Source organism: Nestor notabilis, unplaced genomic scaffold (assembly GCF_000696875.1).
Source record: "Nestor notabilis isolate BGI_N333 unplaced genomic scaffold, ASM69687v1 scaffold10871, whole genome shotgun sequence".
Classification (NCBI taxonomy): domain Eukaryota; kingdom Metazoa; phylum Chordata; class Aves; order Psittaciformes; family Psittacidae; genus Nestor; species Nestor notabilis.
Window position 1 is genome coordinate 305 of NW_009914243.1, and position 23,416 is coordinate 23,720.

Sequence of the window (23,416 nt, forward strand, 5' to 3'; positions counted from 1 at the left end):
CTTGTTTAAGCTCGGAGATGTGGAGTGGACTGTTACCTCCAGGACTGACTGAAAGCGATGTTGAATTAAGTTCTGATGATGGTGATGAATCGCATGGTTCCTTCTCAAAGGAAGATGGAAAAGTTGTTGAAGGTGTTCAGGTTCCAGAATTGCAAGAGAATGGACCTGAAAGTAATGCCACCAGGGAACCTGTTGTGATATCGATGATACCTGAAGAAAATGAATCTCAGCCATGCCCTTCTGGAGTTTCTTTACATGTGTGGAACGTGGGTAATGTTACAGGTCTCCAGTTATCCAGAGAATGAATGCAGCATATTCGCAGATGAATGGCTAATTTTTAAATCAAAATAACTCCATGTTGAATATTCAATATCCAAACCTGAAATGAGATAAAATATGATCAAAGTGCAGTTGTCATAATATACCTTAGATTGCTTCAGGCAAGGAGATGTTTGGATAACTGTGTAAAGACTTATGGTTTTGGTAGCATATGGGCTCAGAGCTTCTTTGTAGCTGCATTCTACACTAGTAGGAAGGATTTAGGGCTCAGTATGTAGCTACTGCACTGGTGGTGTGTGTCTGTGAAGTACAGGTGTGCCCCCCTGCTTTCTGTAGGGGTTAGTTGCAGGCATTCAGACTTATAGTTGCTTATAACCTCTTGATTTTCCTGTTGCATGTGAGGACTGTAAAAAGTATAAACAAAGCAATCTGTGTTTTAGGCTTTTTGAGTCAAAATAAGAATTGAAAAACACTGTTTTTTTCCTCTACCCATCAATCCATGTAGATAGACAGCTGTGCAAGGACTAGGCTGTCAGTAAAGCTTGGAATCCAACTACCAGCTAGGCAATAACAGTATGAGGAATAGCTCAAGAGCATGCAACCAGCATAAGTGTATTCAGTGTCACATCCTAGGAGAAAGCTGTCAGGGTTAAATAGCCCTGGGATGTAGGGAGAGGCAAGGAAAGAGCCAATTCCAGTTTAATGCCATCAGAGTTGGATGTTCTCAATTGATAAATTTTAGTGTAATGGTATAGCATTATGTATATGCTATATATGTATAACAAGGTCCTGTGGATAAATAAGATACTGGGACAACGTTTCTCAACATATCATGCAATTTGTATTTTTTTTTTTTAATGGAAAATAAATTAAAAGATATTGATTTGCCTTTTCTTAATCTTCTAGAAATTTCTCGAGCTCCAGAAGAAAAGTCATGAAATGAAAACCCAAGCAAAACAGGAAAGCAAAGGCCGGAAAAGAAAGCGCTGCAGAAAAGGTGCTTAATTTGTTTTCTCACAATGGAATTAGTATCAAGTACTTTTAGAAATGGGATTTTCTGATTTGAGGGGGGGATGTTGGGGTTTTTTGGGTGTTGTTGGTTTTTTGGTGTGTTTGGCTTTTTTTGGGAGCAGGAGAAGGGTTGTGGGGTTTTGGGCCTGGGGTTTTTCTTGTGGGGTTGTTTTTTGGTTGTGGATCTTAGTTATTTCTTACTGAGATTTGAATGCTTGAGTGAGTGTTATCTAGTTATTATCCAGGTTTTTATTTTTCAGTTGTGTAAATCACTTGTACGTCTAGGTTGTGAATTTCTGCTTAAAGTTCAAGTCGTGCATTTGTCTTCCTCTTAACCTGGAGCTAGAACTTACTCAGTTAATAATGATTTATAATGGCTAAGTGTATTTGAGTAATTCTGTAAAACATATTTTGTGTGTCCTGGTTTAAAGGTCTTCAGGGATACTGTAGGAGTTTCTTTGTATGAAAAGTCTTACAGTGAGTGGTTTAAATCCACATGATTATTGGCTAAAAATCCTCATGTGTCAATCTTTCAAAGGAAATGCGACCAAGCAGAGTTCTGTTAACTTCACGGGATGCTATAGGGTATTACTGTGTAATGTTGGACTTTATTTTTCCCTCTCCTAGGAAAACAGAAGCAGAGCGATGAAGTGACTAAGAGGTAAAACTGGTCAGTGTGATTGTCTGAGGTTTGGTTTTAATATCAGGCAAAGCTTGTAGAAAGCATGACCACATGCATGACCAGAGCCTAGCTTTGAACCTTGTATGAAATGTCAACTGAAGTTGTTCAGTGTCTGTTTTGCAGCCTGAATTTGATACCAGTGATGGCCTGATTTGAAAAATTAATGCAAATGTACTTAATGTAACTTTAAATAGACTTAATATTATTCCTAAAGATGTTTTGCATGTAATAGCATACAAGCTCCTCTTCAACCTGCTCCACGTCCTCCTTTTTCCTCCTTGGTAGTGTTAGGCATATGGTTGGACTCGATATTAAGGGTCATTTCCAACTTTAATGATTCTTGAGTCTACAAGCTTGCTTTTAAGATTCTGGAATTAAGAAGGGAAGGACTATTTCATTTCACTTCTGTTAAAAACTCTGTATGAAAAGAGCATGTCTGTCAAATGGAAGAGTTTCTTTTACCCTTTAAAAGAATATTACAAATTGTGGAAGGGGAACTGGTTATATTAATGACTTCTTGTTTCTTTGTTTTTAGCAGCCAACAGTTGGCAAATGAAGAGAAATGGAAAGAACTTACACAATACTTTGGAATCAATGATAGATTTGAATCACCTGTGCATAGCAGGGCTCCACAAAAGGTGACTGTTTGTACAAAAGCAATGTCAGCTTGTACTTCACAGTTAAAGAACTCGGCCTTAACAGATTTAGGAGTAAAACTGAGACTATTTAAAAGTGGGTAAATGATAAAGTTACTCTGAGGAAGGATAATTTTATGCATATCTTTAAATGAATTCCCTTCTGGATATTTCATGAATTGTACTTGAATAGAGTAGTTGCTGTGCCTTCTTTTGAGACAGTATCCGCACTTATTTCCTGTCTGGTTCTGTTTTCTGTTACCATGAGACACAAAACACTTCACATGCATTGTCTGAATGCTTATTTTCTTTGGTTTTAATAATACTTTAACTTTAAAATGTGTCACCTAAATCCTTTAGTTGACAACAAGGACTATAGGAATTACAGAGCCAAACCTTCCATACAGTTTTACTAGGTTTATAGCATATTCTGTTCATAAATACTATTATGTAACCAGTCATATTTGAAGTAACTGGTACAACACAATGGGGAAGCTAAGAAACTCATCGTATTGCAAATTCATCATAGCTATGTTTGTTCCGTAGCTTTTTCTAGTAAAGGCCTGTGTAAGTTCTATAACACCAAATGTTCAGTTAGCCTCCTTTATGATAATTCTGCTTATTTTTTCATTTGCTTAAAGTTAGTTCTGTATGGAAGTCATGAGACATTGTTTGCCTCTGCCTGAGTTCTTATTTAGTTGTCCTTAAACTGCTCAGGATAGATCTGGAATGAGGCCTAAACTGTTAAAATGCAGATGTTCTTCACCTAAGTTCAGAGATTCAATCACTAGTGGATCCTATGTCTCATTAATTTCAGAGAAGCTATCTAACAGTTGGCTGTCACTGTAGCTTCTAATTGGGCACTTCTTTTTAACTGCCACCTGAGTAATTCAAGCACAGTATTTGTAGATCACTGTTTCTCAAGAATTGTTTGCTTTTTTACTTTCATCTTTAGAAAAAAAAGTGTTATGAAACTCAAATATGTCATCTTGAGCATTGCTAATATTTAAAACCAGTGAGGCTCTAAAGTGTCTGTTAAGAGAAAGTGAGTTTTCTGTGACATTCTGAAGTTGGTGCCTCCTGTGCTACCCTTCTGTATTCCTTCAGAAGTTTCCCACTATAATTTCCAGTAAATATTTACTCTTTATTGTTACATTATTCGTAAATGTTGTTGTTAAAGAAGTTATGTCAATTACAAAGGTTATTTTCTCACTTTCATAGGTTAAATTCTGAAGCTTTTTCATTGTTTTCTATAGGACTGCTAGAATTCTTAATTTATTAGCACAGCAGAGTGGCACCATGCCAGAACTCAGTTTTTAGATCAAGATAAGATCTGAGAACTGTAATGATACAGTGGTAATTGCCATTCTTCGTGTTACCTGACACATACATTTCACATTTTGTTTAGAAAGCTCCAGGGATGGAAGAGATAAGCCAGATCTTCAGATGAAATTTTATTGTGACAGGCATAAACTAGTCCGTGTAATTTTTTTTAACCTACAGTATTATCCTGCACATAAGGTGGAACTAATGCAATGATTTGTGCTCAGGCGGCCTTTCAGTGAATTCTTAATTATACTGTCCATTACAATACATAGACAAAGTGATTTGTGTTACACAGAAATTACAGGTTTATGCAGTGTCTTAAAGAATCTTACGAAAGAAATATTTTTAGAAAAAAGATGCTCCCTTTAAATGTGTTATTTCTTTTTGTCCTAAAGAGATTTGCTTTTCTTTTTCTAGTCTGGCCTTGAACTTAGCATAGAGAAGTCTGTGGCTGAAGGTGACATTGATAAGGCTGAGGAGCTGAGTGATAGATTAGCCGCTCGTGAGGTAAGTGGGCTTTTAACAAAAGCTCTGAGGAAGTATCTAGTTTTGTACAGAGAGTGTCATAACTAAAATAGCATTGAAAGTGGTTTGGGGCATCTTTTTTGTTTCTTAAGCAAATTTCTGTCAGTGATTGAAGGATTTTGCTGCTGATCTAGTAATGCTTGGACACCCTGAAGTTACGAATAAGAACTGAAAATACAACCATGAGCAATCCCAGGTAACCTTGCTTTAAAGCCTTCATGTTGACTCCACGAGTCAGAGGAGCCAGTCACTAGTCATTAATATTAAGCTTTATATTTTTCTGCATGTTGCAAGCCAAGAAAACAGGAGTAGGATGTTCTCTTCCTGTGTGTTCATTGTGCTGTAGATTTTTCTTTGCATTCCCTCGCCCTGCTTGGGAAGCCTGAAGAAAGGTAGAGAGGTAGCAAGATGTGCCCAAATAAGGACAGAAAGACCCAAACTTGTGCACCAGTGCTTTTTCTATTGTGTTCAAGTGCTCAGGATTCGATGTCTGGAATAATTCTGAAGAAATGGGAATAGATGAATATCAAACATACTGCTGCGGCCTTAAAATGATGCTTAGAGAATGAATGGATTTTTTTTTCCTCCTTGTCATCATTTTTAGTATGTACATGCATATCTAAAAAAAAGAAACAAGTGAGAAACTCTGTTTTCAAGATGTCTTGTTGGTTGGTGCATCTGAGTAATTCTATGAAGACTGTGCTGCTCTTTGCTGTTCTATTTGTGCATGGGGGAGAAAATGCAAAGGAAGAAAATTAGGATAAAAAGATAATTGGAATAGTTTTGGAGCCAGGTGAGAAAATAAATAGGTGCTCTTGGAGGGGTGTGGAGAAGCTATTAGTTTTAAGTCATCTGATTGATACAATGTAAACTGTAAATATTCTAGATTTACTTTAGAATAGTTATATTTGCTTTCATTTTTCTATCTTGCATGTTCTTCCACACAGAGGTAGAGGAAGTTTTCTGTCTACTGCATGTATTAGCAAAATTCAAAGGTATTGGAAAAGGATTAAGAATGGAAAGGCAAATTCTGAATACTTCTCATTCTCATACAAATACTTAAAATATTTCCTAAGTACAGGATTTTAAGCTAAGCTTTAAAGTAAAATTGCAGATTTAAATCTGTTTAATGTAATATCATATGATATTATGATGGCTTTAAAAATAGATGTATTATGACATGGAAAATACAGTTCTTAAGGTTCCCTAAGTAAGGTTAGGTAAAACTAACTGTTCCTCAATAGTGTTCTTTGACAATCATTAAACTCCTATATTTAGTCCTATATATATTCAGGGCATTTTCTAATGACTAGGCTCTTGCCTGCCTTTTACAAAACTTCAGTCCTCAAAGATAACAGCTATTGACAGTGATAAGAATGTGTCCTAGTGTTCCCTTTAAGTCGGACCAGCTTCTCACTGTGATACTCCTATATTACCTTTCATGTGTACAACATGAAAAACACTTGCAGTTCTCCTTCACAAATGTCATTATCCCATTGAATGTGGTTAGAGTATCATAATCAATAAAACATACTGAGGTTCTAGTGCAAATTGTTTGACTATAAAAACAAATTAATGTAAGAAGTTTTAAGGTTTTGTAATATTTATGATAAACTGCTATCTGATTTTGGTGGCCATGGGATTGTACAACATCTAGCATATCCCAGGTGCTGCAGCAATGTATTATTATTTGTGGAACATTAGCTCCAAATTGTTGACTTTCAAATATTAGCATGTTGTAATTCTGAAAACAAGATGCTTGAAACATTATTAGTATTCACAGCCTTGACTTGGTTTTGGTTAAGTGGGTTTATCTGAATAAATAGTATGTTGAAAGAAGGAAAACTCAAATGACTCTGACTTGATCTCATGAGGAGCTCTGTCGAGGCAGAATCCATGTGAATTCACTGGGGTTCTCTACACTTGTAAAGATGGGCTGCATTACGCACTGCAAGATTCATTTTCCTTTGTGATTTTTAAGAAGCTGTATTTTCTTTTAATTGTTCTTTTAAAATACTACTTGTTCTAGGGAAATAATCCTAACAGTGGTGGCTAGTTCTGATTCAGTGAAGTGCTATGGAAAAGGATTTAATTATTGACGATGTTGGTTCAAAAATCATTGTATCTGTATATGAGTACAATTAATGACATACTGCTTCCGTATTGAGAAGGAAAGTAAGGATTGAATCAATACCACACAAGTTAAATGTCCCTTTTAAAACTCATTTTACATAATACTTCTAAGAAATGAGTTAATTTTTAAAGTATATGGCTATTTGTATCCCTCTAACTTCCAAATGCAACACAATACTGAGAGCAGGTCAGGCATGGAACTACGCTATGACTATTGAAGTACACCACTTCTGAAGTCTAGAGAAATAAGGGGATGAATTATTGTTCCTTTATCTCGCCATCATCTATTTATGTATAGTTTTCATTTTTCTTGAGCAGTGTTGCAGGGTTGGGGGCAGGGAGTGTGTGAGAAGGAGCTGCCTTGTGTTTGGGGTACAGCCCCCCTTGCAGCCATGTGAAGAATGTTCAGTGGGTAGGTGTTCCTTTTGAAATCAGGTGTATGGGGTTTTAATCGGCACCATTTTCTTTTGCAAGAAGCAGTGACTGGAACCTGCTGATAAAGCTTTTGCTTTGAGGCACAGATCCCAGAGTTCTTAAAGCCGTTTCCTGCCTTAATAAGTGAAACTAATTTTTGATGTATAACATTTATAAGCCTGTGAAACTGATAGGGCAGCTTCAGTATTTAGAAAAAAAGAAGCCAAAAATAAACAGATGATGAGAATAGGCAGTAAAAACATGTCCTAAAAAGCAAAGGAATGCCAAAATGATGCTGTCAATGTGCTATCACTATGACACAGTGAGAAAAGGTTTTTAAAAATCAGATTCCTTGAAAATCAGTGATGATTTAGGCAATATGCATAATCTACCAGCTGTGAGTGGATGACTGAAATTTACATCCTAAAAACCTAAATGATACTGCCTCAGGGTTTGGGGTATTTTGGTTTCCATGTGGTACTTGTTGCAGGTTCTTTAAGGAAGATGTTGTTGTACTGCTGTAAATGAGGCTTTGGGCAATATATTATTTGTTGCTTTCCTCTGCTTTGGCGAATATGCACAAATTTAGGACAATACTTCTTAATCTAGTCGCATTCGAGTTTTTAGACCGAGGGTTAGAAGTTAAATCTTGGATACCTTATGCCTGAGGCTCTTTATTTACTAGTGACTGCATGTGTGGATTCATATGTAGCTTCTGAGACTAGCTAAAAATGTGTTACTCCTTTTTTCTTTTCTTTTTTTTTTTTTAATTGGTTCTTTCATTTTTAAGATTAATTGTTCTTATGAAGAGGAAAAGTCTGATCTCTTGGTAAATCTCACGACAAAGTATTACCTCTTCTTTGTCTCCTGTTGTCATCATGGTTTCTGGGCTAGAAGAGTGAGTGCAGTTGTCTGGGAGTTACAAGGGTAGCCGGTCTCTAACTGTATCATCCTTAGCCATCCCCCTAGCATGTGCTCCTGTGGGGAGTTCTGTGTCACTAAGAGTTCTAGTGATCCTGAAATTCTTGGTTGAGTTGTTTTATATACGAGTGAAATTCTTCCTGAAAGAATACAGACATGTCTATGTTTTGTTGTCGAGAATAACTCTACTTCTGTAGCCAGACTGCTTCTAGAACTCAGTCTGGCTTGAGCATCTGGGTGCTGTGATGCAGTTACAGTGTACAAGATCAGCACTCCTGAATTTGCATGAAGCATCCCCATAATGTAGGTGGGTCACACTGCTTAATCTGAATTCACTGTGGGTTTTTAAGCACACTCAGACTGAATTATTTCTTTAATACCTGCAACATAGTACCACTAGTATTAAATAACTAGCAATTAATTGCAGTGTGCATGGTATTATATGAACAGTTAAGGTTTATTATTGTAATTGAGTTGCTGCCTTTGTTATAACATTCCAGGGCTTTCAGAAAGGCAGAGAATCCTTCAAGTTTTAAAGTTCTGCTGTTCAAATGTAGAATAGCATACTCAAGCTAGTGTTTGAACACTGTATTTCATTTCATGATGACTTGTTTAACATGGGAGATGCCAGTAGAAGTGTTAATACTAATGTAGGAGTTACAATGGAAGCTGTTGAGAGAATGAAGTTTATGTGGACACTTAGCTGGGCTGAGACACAGTGGTTCACTTGGTCAAACTCTAGCTTAGGGTAGTTGAAATTTAATGGTAGCAAGTACTTGGATATGTAGCTGGCAATAGACACTTGGAATTATATCAACTTTTCTAATGCTTTTGAAAAACCCTTTCTGGAATAACATCTTGAAATGTACTTTAATTGTTCCTACTGTGCTCGTGGGAATCTGCCTAGATGTTTTTTCTTGAAGAATAAGTGTTGATGAGTTAGAGCTCTGTGTGCATAGTGGAAGTGTTTATCCTTTTGACTAAGGGTGGTATGAGGAGATACTTGGTAATTTCACTTTGCTATAACTCAGTTTCAATTTGGAGTGATATTTCTAAAAGTTCTTTTCCTAATTAAACAACATTATTTTAAAAGATCTCCCTCCCCAGTAGATAAACCTTGAAAATATTTTGCAAGCTTTTCCCCCCCCAGAGAAAGAATTTTTCATAGTGCTTTGTACTCAAATCACTTTGTGGTGTCTCAAGAAGCAGAATGCAGATTTCTTGTGTCTCTAATGTTCTCAGAACTAATCTGGCTAAACCTCAGACTTTGCACTTGTTTGTGGGTTGTGTGAACTGCCTGGTAGGTAGGTGCCACGTTGTCTAAGAGCATATTAGCCTGAGGGCTGTAACTTGAACGTGATAAAATAATCTTGACCATATTAGACTCGCTGTCAAAAGCAACTTTTAAAATATTTTGTGATTTAGTGTGCTAAATTACTGGAGTAGTTGTTAGGCTCTAAATAGCACTGACTTCTTGACAGCACTGTTCCTAAGTGCTTGGCTTAGTGGCTTCTGGCATTTTGGTGAAAGATTTCTTAAAAAGCTGCAATTTGTGGGGAAACAATGGTATTGTGATCGAGCTTAAATGAAAGATCTGCATTGTAATTGATGGAATGAATTGGCTGTTTACTAGGATATTGTTCTCATGTTACAGCAAGATCAGTCCTGCTGCTGTCTTCAAAATTCGTTGCATCAGCTTTGACCATTTTCTCATGATCAAATTAGTATCTGTTGTCTGTGAGTAACTTCCAGCCGTATCATTTAGAATGGGAAGTACACGAGCAAGGTTGTATGTCATGACTGTTGAGAACCATTCTGGAGTCTGTTTTCCATTAGAAAATCAGGGTAGGATATGGTAGATCATGAGGTCACATTACTCTTTCAGATGGGCAGGTTATAATGTTTGATGCTCTTCTAGAGGTAAAATAGAACTTGAGAATTCTGTGCCGTGTTCACAATTTATTGTAGTGCTTTGAGGTACCTGAAGAGATTGATGCAGTTTTATAGGGAATGTAACCAAGCAGCAATTAACTTGGAAGTCTTGCCTGTTGAAGGACCTGGGGTAAGAAAAGAAGAGTTTCTCCTTTTTATCTGTGAGGGATTTTCCTTCTAACATTTAGCAGAGGTGCTTCCAAATCCCTCTCTTCATTGAGGTGGTTTTCTTTTAACCTTTGGAACATGGCAGGGTTATCACCTAGAATTCCATTCTTCTGCTCCCTTAATTATGTATATCTTTGCCTTAACAAACCTTAAAAAAAGATTTCAGATGTTACAAGTCTAATTAAAGAGACAGACAAAGCACAGTTTATACTGTAGATTTTTTTTCTGCAGTTCAATTAATCAGCATGTTTTCTCTTTTAATTAAAACCATTTTAGTAAATTAAAGCCCACAGCAAAACACATATATAATTTGTTTGTAATTAGCTCTTAATTGGTGGTAGTTGAAGCTTAGCACCCTTGGTTTCTTTCTTCATGATTGCCATTTTATTAGCAGCCAGTCATTAATTAATCTTTTTTTCTAATTAGCTTATAAAACTGTTGATGGCACATTATTGTAAATGTGATTTTAAGTTCAAAGCTTGTTAATAAGCTTTCTTACTTAGAAGAACAGAGATAAAGAAATTGCTGAAAACAGTACTACAGTTCTTTTTTTTAAAACTGCCTTTGTTATAAGGGGGCTGTGTAAAGCATCTAACAGCTTATAGTTAATTTTTTAATGCCGGGTTTTCTCATGAATGGAAGAAGTTACTTGCATTTAAATGCTTAAATCTAGCAAAGGGTTTAATATTAGGGTTTAAATCTGGCAAAGGGTTCTGTCCTTGCTCCATTACTGTGTCATCCAAATATCACTTGGTGTTGTAATACACAGCATAAAAATACAACAAAGGTATTACAAAGTATTTTACAGTGGAAGTTGAGCATGCCATTGAAAGGGGACAATTTTCACTGCAAAATCCACTCGGTATTCTTGTTTGCTTTATACATTTTATATACGTCAGCAATGGATGACATTCCATAACATAAAAGGAGAAAATCATTGCTAGAGGCAAGCCTGAAATAGCCAGATTCATATTTGATGAGAAACTGTAACACTGTATTAAAAGGCTGATTGGCTTCTCTGGTATGATCACAGGATATTTTGGGACCTGTTTGAATATAGATGTCTTGTGGGAGCTTCTGTAGGTTTAGCATTTTGTGTCTCGTACCTAAATATTTCTGGAGCAGTTCTTGAATCTGTTGTCTCATTACTTTTATCATTCAGCATTTACTTGCACAGTTTGTCTTAATGAGAAGTCCATGCTTAATGCTATTTAATGTGAAATGTCTTGATTTTTCAAGGAAGTTTTCTGGAAATTACAGTAGTTTCTGCTGCAACTTAATAAAAATGTTTACTCTTCTGCCTGAACTTTACATCCTATTTCAACTTCAGCCATTTCTTTGGTTGTTTTAGAAGTGTTTTATGGTGCTGTGCAAGAAACACTAGAAAGGGATAGCTGACAAGGAAAAAATTAAAAATTGGATAAAAAGTAAATGAATAATGTCATATTACTAAAAAGATGAGAGGCTAATTTGTGCCGACTTTTTGCTAATTTTGTTCAAGCCTCAAAATGAGGAGCTGTCACCCGTTCTGTGTAGCACTGATGACAGTGCCAATGATCCATGAAATAAGCTGCCGCTGGCTTTGTTCTGATAAGAATGAACAAATCTGCACAATGTACGGCTCCCAGAATCTCATTTTCATACTTGCATGCAGGCTAAAAGAAATAAGCTGTTTGCAGGCTTGATTAATCAGACATTTGAGGGTTTTTTGTCTCTTTGATCTCTTTCGTCTCCTAGGTAACTTGCTTGACATTAATGTTGAGCTTGAGTAAAGACAATCAGGAATTGTAGACCAAACTGATATAAAAATTAAAGACCTTAACACTTTAAGTACTCCAGTAATGGTTCCGCTTTACTTCAGAAAACATCTGTTTTCATTTAATTAAAGAACAAAAGAAAATGACATAAATATTTTTCATCGAGACCTGTTATTCCATAAAAAGTTAAAGTATGATAATTGGTATTTTTAAATAAACTCCTTGAAACTCTTCAAAAAGAAGCCAAGCTTCAGAAATGTGTTACAAGGTAACAATTTCAGATGAGTAGAAAATTCTTCTTTATGCTACATTAAACATCTAGGGGAAGATATTTGACATGATTATTGGTCAACTTCAAAATGGAAGGATCTTTGCCCTGTAGCAACTAAGTTGTTTTTGTTAAGTTTGTCTTAAAAATACATATGTGTGCATGCGCGTGTGTGTAGATATATATATAGTGTTACAAGGATGAACCATTATATATCAGCTTTACTACCCAATATGATTTACACACTTTAAACCTGTAAAATTGAAAGGAATTTAGAGAAAAAAAATGTCGCAGTGCGTTTGCTTGAGGTTATGCAGACGCTTTTACAAATCTTCCAAGTGGCTGTAAAGATGAATGCCTCAAGGGTCTAGCCAGGGCCCTGCTTTTCCAACCAGCTAAAGCCCTTATCTTAAATCCAAGCAAAGTACCATTAATCTTTTTGAAAGACCTTTTATGGCTTTTAATATATCCCAAATTAGAACATTTTACACCCTTGGTTCCTGAAATATGGTGATAAAAAGCCTTTAGAGCTTAATTTTCCTTACTGCGTGCTCTGACCAATTTGCAGTTCTTTGTGATAATGTTTAGACACCTTAATTAAAATGCAGCAAAATATTGGATGTTCTATATGGAAAATGCTGATACTTTGACTACACAAGAAATTGTTGTATATATTTTTATTCGTGCTTTCTTACTTCTTTTAAGATTGTATTTTATTGAGTTATCTGATGACCTGAAATGTTTGGGGTTTTTTTTCTTAATGTAAAACCCATTGACCAAGCTTTTATGGATTTCTTTGTGGGGAGAGAGGGGAGGGAAAAGATGTATGTCTGGGTGTGGGCGGGAGCAGGAGACATTTAATCTTGACTAAAATGTTTGTGTGTGTTTTATATGCAATATATTTGTTTTCATGTTGGAAAATTTGCCTCTGTAGCCTAGAAACTATAATGTTAATGCTGCAAAATATTTCTCCTTTTACTTCCATATACACTATGGAGGGTCTTATCCCTTTTTTTTTTCCTGTACTTTTCAAAGACTGAAGAATTCATTCTGTCTACCAAGAAATACTGATCAAAATATTTTTCTGCAGCACTTGTGTACACCTCACATGTATATTTGTATATTTCTAAGGTTCAATAGGCCATTAGAATATATTTAAAGGAGCTGCTGTTACTCATTATATAGGAAAAAGTGAATTTTAAAGTGTGTTAGGAAGTAAAACACAGTTCAGAAATAGTCATGGTTGTGCTAATTGACTTCAGCCGTTAGTTTGCTCTGGTTATTAAGCTACTAATTGTCCTGTTTCAATTAAAAAGCATTTCTTGAATTTCTTTTTTAGGTGAGTTTTCTTCAGCATTTTTATACCGCAAGCATTAAAATTAATAGCTGCCCTTAAATAGTAAGTGACAATGCAAATAAGAGAATGTTATATGTTCCAGTCTTTGACTTGAGATTTGGCAGTTCAGATGTTGGCATTGAATTACTGATTATATAAAATGTTAATGCTCAGAGGACAAATGATGTAGCTAATAATATAAAAGTTTTAAAATGTCTGGTCATATGAATTATTTTGTGCATCGAGATGATTCCACAGGTACATATTTGTGACCTTATGTAGACAAAAACCTTCTTTTGCATTATTTATTTTGCACATTTTCTTTTTAAAATGTTATGCTTGTGTTCCTAGTGTTTGGAGCCTCAAACAAAGCACAAACTGATGTTGTGCTTAGTGCCTACACACATGTAGGCTCTCAAAGCCTTCTGCAGAAAGGCTACGTTGCACCATAAGGACTGTAAGGTAGAATAGCTTGTAGTGGTGCTGGTTTGTTTTGCTTTGTTGACAAAATGATCAGGGTATCGACCTTCCTTACATAGTGGGTATTTGATGGGAGACCCGTAACAGATGTGTCAGTGTATCTACAACCAAAGATGCCTTCTCAGTAAATAAGAATTGCATGTATAGATGCTCACAGGCTATTGAAGTATATTACTATTAATAATGGAACTCTCACCAAAGTCTTAAGGAGTGTCCTAAGAGACCTAAGGGTCTCCCATGCCTGTCGTTTAATGCTCCCATGATGTTTTGGAGAAATGTAGAAGACCCAGTCAGAAGCTGTTAGCTAACTCCAGCAGGCTTTGGAGTGGTTAGGAAGAAAAACCTGTTTGTCCACATCAGCTTGTAGCACCTCTGGCTAAACGAATTGCTTGTTTGTCTTGGAGAAAAGTGGTAACTTTTGAGACAAAATTCTTCCATCATTCATAATTTAGTGGCAGATAATGTCAAGTCATGACAGCAATCACAGAACTTAACAACAATGAACAAGTTATGAATGCTGCTGCTGCTTAAGGAAAATGGTCAGGTCATAGTTCACAGGATCTTCTTCAATCTCTTTTGCTCTATTCCACTTCCCTCCCCCCCCCCATGACATTCACTAAAGTGAACTTAATTCTCAGAGTGAGTAAGTTTATGAAAGCAAAGTAGTATTCACCTACAGCCTGTTAGGACCTTAATTGAAAAGCATGCATATTATCACACTAATAATCTAAAAGCTGGTAATGTGAAGACTAAGTGCCAGATGGACTCTAAGGACACTGCTTCATTTGCTTTCTGGACAGACTGATTAAAACATGACCACTCAGACTACTGGAAAATGTGTGGTAGTAGCAGTTCTTCCTGTATAAAACTGTCTTTTTTGGGTGTTTTTCGTATTGGAATCAGGTGATGCTATTATGTTGGCACAGCTGAGATCACAGACTGGTCCTAATAATGGAGATTGTGTGGGTATGTGTATATATTTATTTAAAAAAACAAACAAAAGGATCTAGTGGGCTATTGCCCTTTGCTTTTATTCTTGAAAATGAAGGATGTGGTGAAAAGGATTGCTTGCTCCAGGATCCCATTCCTTTGTATTTCATTCCAGAAACATTCTTGCTCATCTGATCTAATAGCACAGCATCGGCCTCATATTTGAAAGATATTAAAATATCTATTGACTTTTGAGAAACAATATTGGACCAAGTAATTTGTGAGGCTTAAATTTCACATGAGCCATTTGCATCTATTCAGTTTTCCTTTGTTCCTTTTTTATGTCTTAGCTTGGTGTGAAAATTGCCAAAGCTGCTGCTTGCCGCAACTTTGTAAAAGCCAAGCAAGAAGCAGAGGCTGCCCAAGAAGCTCAAAAGAAAAAGAAGCTTGCTTGGGGGTAAGTCATTTGAGTATGGAATTAAACATGTGTGGTTTCATTGGCACTAAGTGTATACAATACAATCTCAGTTAAATGTTTTCTTAGTTGAAATAGGCTTGTGCTAATCTTATTTGTTTAGTTTTAACCTTGCTGGGGGTTTTTATGTTGGGGTTCTTTTTAAGCAGTGAATCAGACTTAAGAATAGAGGCTTTACCAGAATTAATGTACTGGTTATATGGCTACATTTGCCTTCATGTCTTTGTTGCAGTATTAAAAATAAGGTTTTGTTCTTGTCGTCGTTAGGATGAGTACCCGAAATGTGCATACTCAAGATTCCTAATGTGGGTTTTGTGCTCTGTTTCAGATTTGAAGCCAAGAAAAGGTGGGAAACAAAGAGCAACATGGGATACATGTAATCTATCCTGTTTTCCTCAGGACTTAAATACCTGTTTTTACTCGAAGAATTTTTGTGGGCGCTCTGTGGGCAACTTCTTAAATCTAAACACAAAAGAAACCCAAAAACAAACCCCAGCACATCAAATTCCTTGTGTTTCTCTTAACGCTGTTAGATTGCAGCATCTTGTTTTGTCTCTCTCTTATAATGTAGTAAAAATACTATCTAAATACCAATGCTATGTGAAATACAGTATTTTTCCCCAAAATATGAAAATTTAAGATAAGGCATTGCAGAATGCATTTGGAGTCTGGTAGGGAATTCTCTGAAGTTGGAATAAAATACTTGGTCCAAGTGTGTTCTGTGTTGCATGGCAGTTGTAATGCTTGGGTAAAGGGAGTGGGATAAGCTTTCCTACTGAGGTTGTACAGACTTAATGCAGTAAGTACTACCTTTCTGATTGCTTGAAAGTTGAGGGTGGGGAAACCCACTAAATATAGAAAAGCAAAACCACCCCACCTGTGCAAAACCATTATTATTTATACATTTATGGACTTACTAAATATAATTGGGGGGAAAAAAGTGGCTGCAAAAGCCCATCCTTCCTCTCCTGGAAGGATCTACTATTTGTCCTGGTGCCATGTTCTTCAGTATATTTCAAATTCCCATTTTCCTTTCCTTCGCAAGAAACCAAGTTTTCAAAGTCCCAGTTTCTTTTAGCAGGTAAATTATACAAATACTTATCTTGAAAAATACCTGAAATGTTATGTTGTGCAGATAACTGCACCCAAGAAACAAAGGCAGGTTTTACTCCAAGTCCAGCTTTTACAGATCAATTAGGATTTGAATGTTTATGTTATAATCTTATAACAAGAATTGATGTTTTTTCCGAATTGTTCTGAGTGAAAAGTAAGGACACACTGAGAAATAACAACTTTTCTCCCTGAAGCTCTTGCATGTGTGTTTAGTCACCACAATGCCTGAATTGAACTGGTAATGTAAATGTCAGTTATTGTTAATCAAGATTAATATGTTTCAGGCCAAAGGTATGGTATTAGCCTAATGGTGATTTACTATGTGAGTACTCGAGGCTAAAACGACTTGCCAACAAATAGCAATTTGAAGTTTCACGGCACCAATTCGAGGAGGTTGGGTTTGCAGTCCAACACAGAATAGTGCATTTTTGTTCATTAGCCCTCAGGGTGTTTGATTCTTTTTCTCTTTTAGCAGAATGTAGTATTTCTTTCACAAAGATGAGAGTTTGCAATATGGTAATCTGCAGTTAGCTGTAATTAGTTACGATGACAGAGTTGAATACAATTGCCAGGATTGTAAATCAGGGGCTAAACAGGTTTCTGCAGTATAACATCATAAATCTTGCACTATGGTTTACAAACTACATTAGCTTCAGAAACTTTGGTGTGGAAGGAAGCAAGTAGTATCTCATAGTAAAATGATTATAAAGGCAAATTGCATGTCTGCTTGCATAAATGGATTACACCATGAACTTCATCAGGATTTTTCTCAGTTACAAATATTCCTGGCCAAAACTCACAGGCATTCTGTCCATAATTTCTGTTACTTTGTTAAGCATCTGGTAGGTAAGCGTTACAGTTGACCTTTTTGCTTATTATATACTGAAAAGCAGAATGATGCTGATAATTTTGTGCTGAAAACAGCAGCAGTATTCCATTAAACATTTAAAAGTAGTGTGTATTAAAATGATGCAATGTGTTTTCTTGTCGTAGTTGCTTTTTAACAGTAACTATTGATTCGTCAGGTTAAAGATCTTATTGTAAGGATCTGTTTGGTATGAAAATGTGCTTTAAAAGAAATCCAAACCCTCAGAAAACACCTATTGTATGAGAACTTGACATGTTGTGTCTGTCATAGCACTGCCTACCCAGTCACCTGTAATATTTTTCAGGTAAAATAACCAATTAGTTTTATGTTAGGCCATTAATAATGCAACAATAATAATAATAATAATGTTTAGAAATCATGCAGAATATAGGGGGCCTATAAGGAAGCTGGAGGGGGGCATTTTGTAAGAGTGAGTAGTGATAGGACAAGTGCAGAATGGCTTTAAACTGAAAGAGGGGAGATGGAGATTAGACATTGGGAAGAAGTTCTTCCCTGTGAGGGTGCTGAGGCACAGGGTGCCCAGAGAAGCTGTGGCTGCCGCATCCCTGGCAGTGTTCAAGACCAGGTTGGACACAGGGGCTTGGAGCAACCTGCTCTAGTGGAAGGTGTCCCTGCCATGGGAGGGGTTGGAACTGGAGGAGCTTTAAGGTTGCTTCCAACACAAACCAGTCTGGGATTGCACTGGGTTACTTGATTGGCGAGTTTAAAAAATGATCATACTTCAAGTATTTTGATCTACCTTAAGTATTCATTAAGAATATTAGTTAATTCCTAGAATTATACTATATTAAAAAATAACCTGATTAACAGGGAAAATACAAAAGCCTTATACAGCTTTATAGAGATCCTCTAAATTATGTAATAAAGACATGAACACTTTAACAAACATTACAAGCTGCAGATCTCATTCTAAAATGTCTTGCATTCCTGACTCTTCTTCTTTAGCTTTTCTCTGTGTTGTGAATTTTGGCCAAACAAGTAAAACTCTGCTCTGAGGCTTAACTTTTCCTGGTTTTGAAGAGTGTTAAAACAATCCAAATGCTCGTTGCAGTTAACTGAAACCTTTTTAATCAGCTTAAATATATAATCTCTTACACTGAACTAAATTTGAGATGTAATAATAATTCTTTCAGCAAATGGAAAGTTTGCACTGTCTCCTCATCTGACTGAAATTATGTATCTAGAGTAATGTACTTATGTTACTTTTTTCAGTACAAATCTGTTGTGAAGCCAAATATTTATTAGGAGTTCACATGATGATATCTTGAGTTGGGCAACAGGTGAAAGGCAGCCTTATCTAGGCAACTTCCTACCCTCAGAAGCCTTGAAAAACATAAATGCCTGCACTGGTTTTGCCCCAGTTTTTCCTCCACAATTTCATAACCTTTTCCAGCTATAGTCATGGTACTCTCTTGGATATCATGAGTAGTCTTGGATCATTTAAGGAAAAAATCATGTAGTTTCCTAAGTGGGGTTCTCGGAGTAAATGGAAGAACTGACTTTGAGAGGAGAATGTTCTTTCACAATTAATTCCTTGAACAATAGTTGTACCTTGAGCTGCCTGGCCTGCCCAAATCTAGCTTGGTTATGTGCTGAACTTTGCCAGTGAGGCCTCTTAACTAAGTTTGTTGTTGGGTTCTATAATGCAGTGAGGTGGTTAGATTGCTTTTGGTTTTACCGTAGACTGGTTGATGTCAAGTTGCTGGCTCTGTGCACTGTTGCACTAAGCAGTGTGGGCTCTCCTCATTGTACGCTTTCTGCTCACGTGGGTGTTGTACTTTTCCATTTCTACTTCCATTTGGGGATAGTCCAGACTTGTGTTCTTGCAATTCTATTGTGTTCTAAGGCCTACACAGTCAAGAAATAGTTTTATCAACTTCTAGGTAAAATACAGCTGGTTTGAAGTTTGACAACAGCATACTAATACAATTACTCATATTTCTTAATACTGCATTCCTGAGCTCCTAAACCAAAGAGTGGCTTCAGGGACAGTTTGACAGATAAAAACATATATATAGTTGTTAGAGTTTTAATAGTGTTTTGCCTGCGACCATAATCTGTATCATTACTTTTTATTTTTTATTTTTTTTAGTTTAATTCTGTTGGACAAGTTTCAAAGATAAATATGGTGTGTAATAAGCCTTTGCAACCTCTAATTTGTGAAGGAGTGTCTGTCCAGTTAATACTTGCTCGTTGAAGCAAGGGGTTTTGAAATAGCTGAAGTACAAACTGTAATTACTGATGTCTGTTTCCTATTCACCTATGGCTTCTGGCATTTGATCAAAAAATGTAATGTATTGCTTAATCTCGGAGCATTCCCCACTTTCAGAAATACTTCAGGAGAATTGGACAGCACTAAATGACCTCAGCAAAAACCAGAGTAGATTTTGATTTGGCATTGATCATATGTAGCTAATCCACCAACAAGTCTTTTTCCTGTTATTTTTGGATGTTAGTAATTTAGCTATGTATTTATAATGTACCTCTAGTGCAAGCTTGAAGCATTTTAAGAAGTATTAAGTGTATTAATAATAGGGTGGGTTTTTTACTTCACAAATAAGGTGGCTATAAAAGAGGAGTATAGCGGTTGAGCAATTTATGTGAGGGTAAACCGCAAGCCGGCAGCAAAGTGGCAAATGGAATCTGCTGGTTTGTCTGCAGTTTGTCATAGCTGGAGATAACGTGGAGAAAGGAGTCTTGAATGAATGTGGGGCAGGTGCCTGAATCTTTGAAAGCCATTGGGAACTGGGTATTGCTGAGAGGGTAAAAAACTGGGATATTGAAAGTTGTCATCTTGTTGAAAAGTGCCTGTGTTGCTTTGATCTGCCTCCAGCTGTGTTTATTATACCATCAAATCTTGTCTTCCCACTTTCCTTGAGACTGCATGTAACAGAGTTGAGTTTTCCTATTTCTTTGCTTAGAATCAGATCTGCAAGTAACATTTTCTCCTCAAAAAGCATGAGTTAAACAGATACTAAGAAACAAACAGCCAACTTTGTGTCAAATCTACACGTTCCGCAGGTGATAGTTCTTATCATTCTCATTCTTTGGTTATGTTCCTAAATATGGGCACCATTTGAGGAAGGAGAAAGCCGTTTGCAGTGCAAGACAGTGTCATGCCAAGATGTTGGTTGAGTTTCAAATCACAGAAGTGTGTCAGTTACTGAATCATCATCCTAACTTAAGTAGTACATTCATTTCTCTTGGAGATTCCCAGGTATGCTGACTGCTTGGCTCATACAGATGAAGTGACCAGGTCAACATAAAGATTGAAATGGGGGTTTGTGTTTCTATGTTACATGTCTCAATGAACTAGTCTTTCACAACTTTTGCTCTAACAGTGCAATTCATGTGATGTAAGAGAAAATGAATAGATAAGGAAATAAGGATTCTTACCCAAATGAGAACCAGCTGCTTTCTGGTAGCCGAAGGGGGAGTTTTGTTCATCTTTTTTTGGCAACCTATCTGAAATGACCAATATATTCCAAACAGCAAATCTAGATATTGAGTACAGTGTAATGCTGCCTGTGGAGTCTCTCAGCTAGATAGTAGTTTAAGGCTTTCTATGTAGAGCACTGGTTGCTGACTGTGCTGAATCTTCCTTCATGCTGAAATGCTCGTCGACCTCCTCTGGTAGAGACCATTCTAAACTGTTAGCCCCCTGAATTTACCAGAACTGCTTAATGAAACAAGGAAAAATAATCTGCAACTTTTCTGATGACTATGATCATTCTGTGAGAAATCATCTGCATCTTCTGCACCCGTGATGAAAAATCTTTTGTGAACTGAAAAGATTCCCAACGTAACCAGGGGGTGTTGAGTTTTGTATTTTGTTGTCTTGTTTTTACATTGGTTCCTTTTCTGTATAATTTATAGAAGAACCTTTTCCACAATTATATTCCGAGTATGTCACCAGCTCTCCAAACTACACTCTCTATATTAGCATAGGTTTCTAAGAAAGCCTTACAAAAAACTAGGTGTAATAGGCTAGTATAAACTGTAAACACCCAGAGAACATCGGAGGGTTGACGCATTGCATGATTCAGCTTCTAATTGCCATCAACCAATATAGAATGGAGCTTTTCTTTTTCCCAGAGTTAATGAAGAGAATGTTGAGAGCAGCCTGCTAGCAAGAGCTATTTTCTCTGTTATCTCCTGAAGGAGTACACAAGCTGCAAAGGCGGAGAGTCAGCCAGACAGGCATTTCCAATTTGAATACTTTTCTCTGTTTAGAAATATGTTTATAAAATGTCTTTCACTCTCACCACAGCAATGCCAGGGGCCTTTCCTGTAGAAACGCAGACATCACAGAATACTGTTTGTTAAGCGTTACTGCCTTTGCCTCTCTTTCTCTGGTGTTTTTGGTTGTTTATTCTAACAAACAACGGTTTAAAACAGGCTTTGCTATAGGTCACTTTAAAGAACGGCTCAGAGAAGGGATTTGGGTGTGCTTTGTCAAGCAACAGCAGGTTTTTCCAAGCCCTGTGGGGCTGCTGTTTCATATCATACCTTTAGCAGGCCTTATGAAGATCTGTGTCACTTCTCAGGTGCTGGAGTGAGCCGCCTGCCATCAGGGTCAGGACTTCAGGTTGCCCTTCTAGGGGGTGTTTAAGCAGTTGCTCTTTCCTTTCCATCTTTCTTTTTAAAGCCGTTCCATTCAGTGATCCAGTTTAGAGTGTGATTCCACAAATAGCTGTAAAAGGCTAATTGGGGGAGTGGCAGAATGGGACGGAGGTGGGAGCAAAAGGAAGGATGAGGTTCTGATAGAAGAGGAAGAAGGGAGGGAATAAGCTTCTTCATGTTACCTCAAGTCATCCTGTACTCAAGGGCCCTGTACTCAGTTTCAGTCTGACAGTACTCTCACTGGAATCAACCTTCATTGATTTTGATAGCTAATGATAATGCTGGATGTTGTTGATGTTAAATATAATAATGGAGTTGAAGCATAGAATTGATGTAATTAATTTTCTTCTTTCCAATTCATTCAAAAAGGCCATGCTCTAGGAATACATTGTCAGACTCTTATCATTCAAGTTGCACAATTTAGCCACATCTTAACCTCTGGGGATCATGTTCTGATGCTGTCAGTGAAGAAGAGCCTTTACTCCAGAGCTGGTTGCACTGTAACAAGTAAGGGTGACGCCATTTGTGTGAAAACTGACTGAAGATGCAGACCTGCATTTGTGAAGGGGAATGTTTATTAGCTTCTATTTCAGTGCTGTGTGGCAAAGGGTGTATAAATCTTTAAACTCTGAAGGCAACTGTTAGTGGGGAAAATGAAGCAGGAGCTGCTGTGTTTGGAACTGCTGTGTTTGGTGCTGCTAAACATAATCTAGCACTTAAATACTGACACAGCCTGTATAGAAAGAGCTCTCCTATGTGTTAACTGCCTCGCAGGTGACTAAGCTCTGTTCTGCATTAATATTCGTTAGTCTCAGCACCTGAATGTTGCCAGAGTTCTATCAGATACTTATAGCTCCTCAAAGTGTGATTCCCAGTGGATTTAATGGCCCCATCAAAAGAGCTGGGCCTTAGCTCTGAGGCTTTTGGAATACTGGCTTTCTCAGTCTTGAGTAAGGTAAAGTAGAAAGGGTTGTGGAGGAGTTTTCAACTGATAGCTATAAAGGAAGTGTTGTGAGAAGTGAAGGCTTCAAACCCTATTTCTTTGATGCAAGGAAAAGGGTATACTGAAGCTGGGGGAAAAAAAGAAACCTTAGAAAATGAATTGAGAGCACAAAGTCTGGAGGACTGGAGAGAAAAAGAAGGCAGATGGCTGGTGGAATCTCTTCCAGCTTCACTGATGTCAATGGTGAGATAGTTTCTGTCTATTAAAAAGCAGCTTCTTGGTTTACGCAAGTTGAGAGTGCATCACTTGCTGTTATTGAGGTACAGGGAGGTGCTAAATAACTCACTCAAGGCTGCTGGGGTGTTATTTATATAACAGCATGTGAGCTCTGTAAAACTTAACACGACTACTGCTGTAACAACAGAAAACATCTTCCCAGAAGTGTTTTTGTATTGTTCAATGAGAGCTTATCCCAGATGACACATCCCTTTCATTGTCATCATATAAAATAACCAGATAACTGCTACCAGAGGTGTACCAATCACCATCACTAATGCTGTTGTAGACAGACTGATA

The 23,416-nt window shown here is 37.0% G+C and overlaps 1 protein-coding gene across 1 annotated transcript; it reads left to right on the top strand.

Annotated features, from left to right (window-relative positions):
- The first annotated feature begins 17 nt into the window (after positions 1–17).
- FAM204A (family with sequence similarity 204, member A) lies at positions 18–15,860 on the top strand. The gene is made up of 7 exons (XM_010023560.1): positions 18–266; positions 1,186–1,276; positions 1,918–1,951; positions 2,508–2,610; positions 4,351–4,440; positions 15,148–15,254; positions 15,601–15,860. The coding sequence occupies exons 1-7, from the start codon at positions 18–20 to the stop codon at positions 15,650–15,652; spliced, it is 726 nt and encodes a 241-aa protein (XP_010021862.1). The 3' UTR covers positions 15,653–15,860.
- Positions 15,861–23,416: the final 7,556 nt, after the last annotated feature.

Coding starts and splice junctions, on each gene's coding strand:
- FAM204A (XM_010023560.1), top strand. CDS start 18: ATGTGGAGTGGACTGTTACCTCCAGGACTGACTGAAAGCGATGTTGAA. Junction 1,277..1,917: donor AAGAAAGCGCTGCAGAAAAG/GTGCTTAATTTG, acceptor TCCCTCTCCTAG/GAAAACAGAAGCAGAGCGAT. Junction 15,255..15,600: donor AAAAAGAAGCTTGCTTGGGG/GTAAGTCATTTG, acceptor GCTCTGTTTCAG/ATTTGAAGCCAAGAAAAGGT.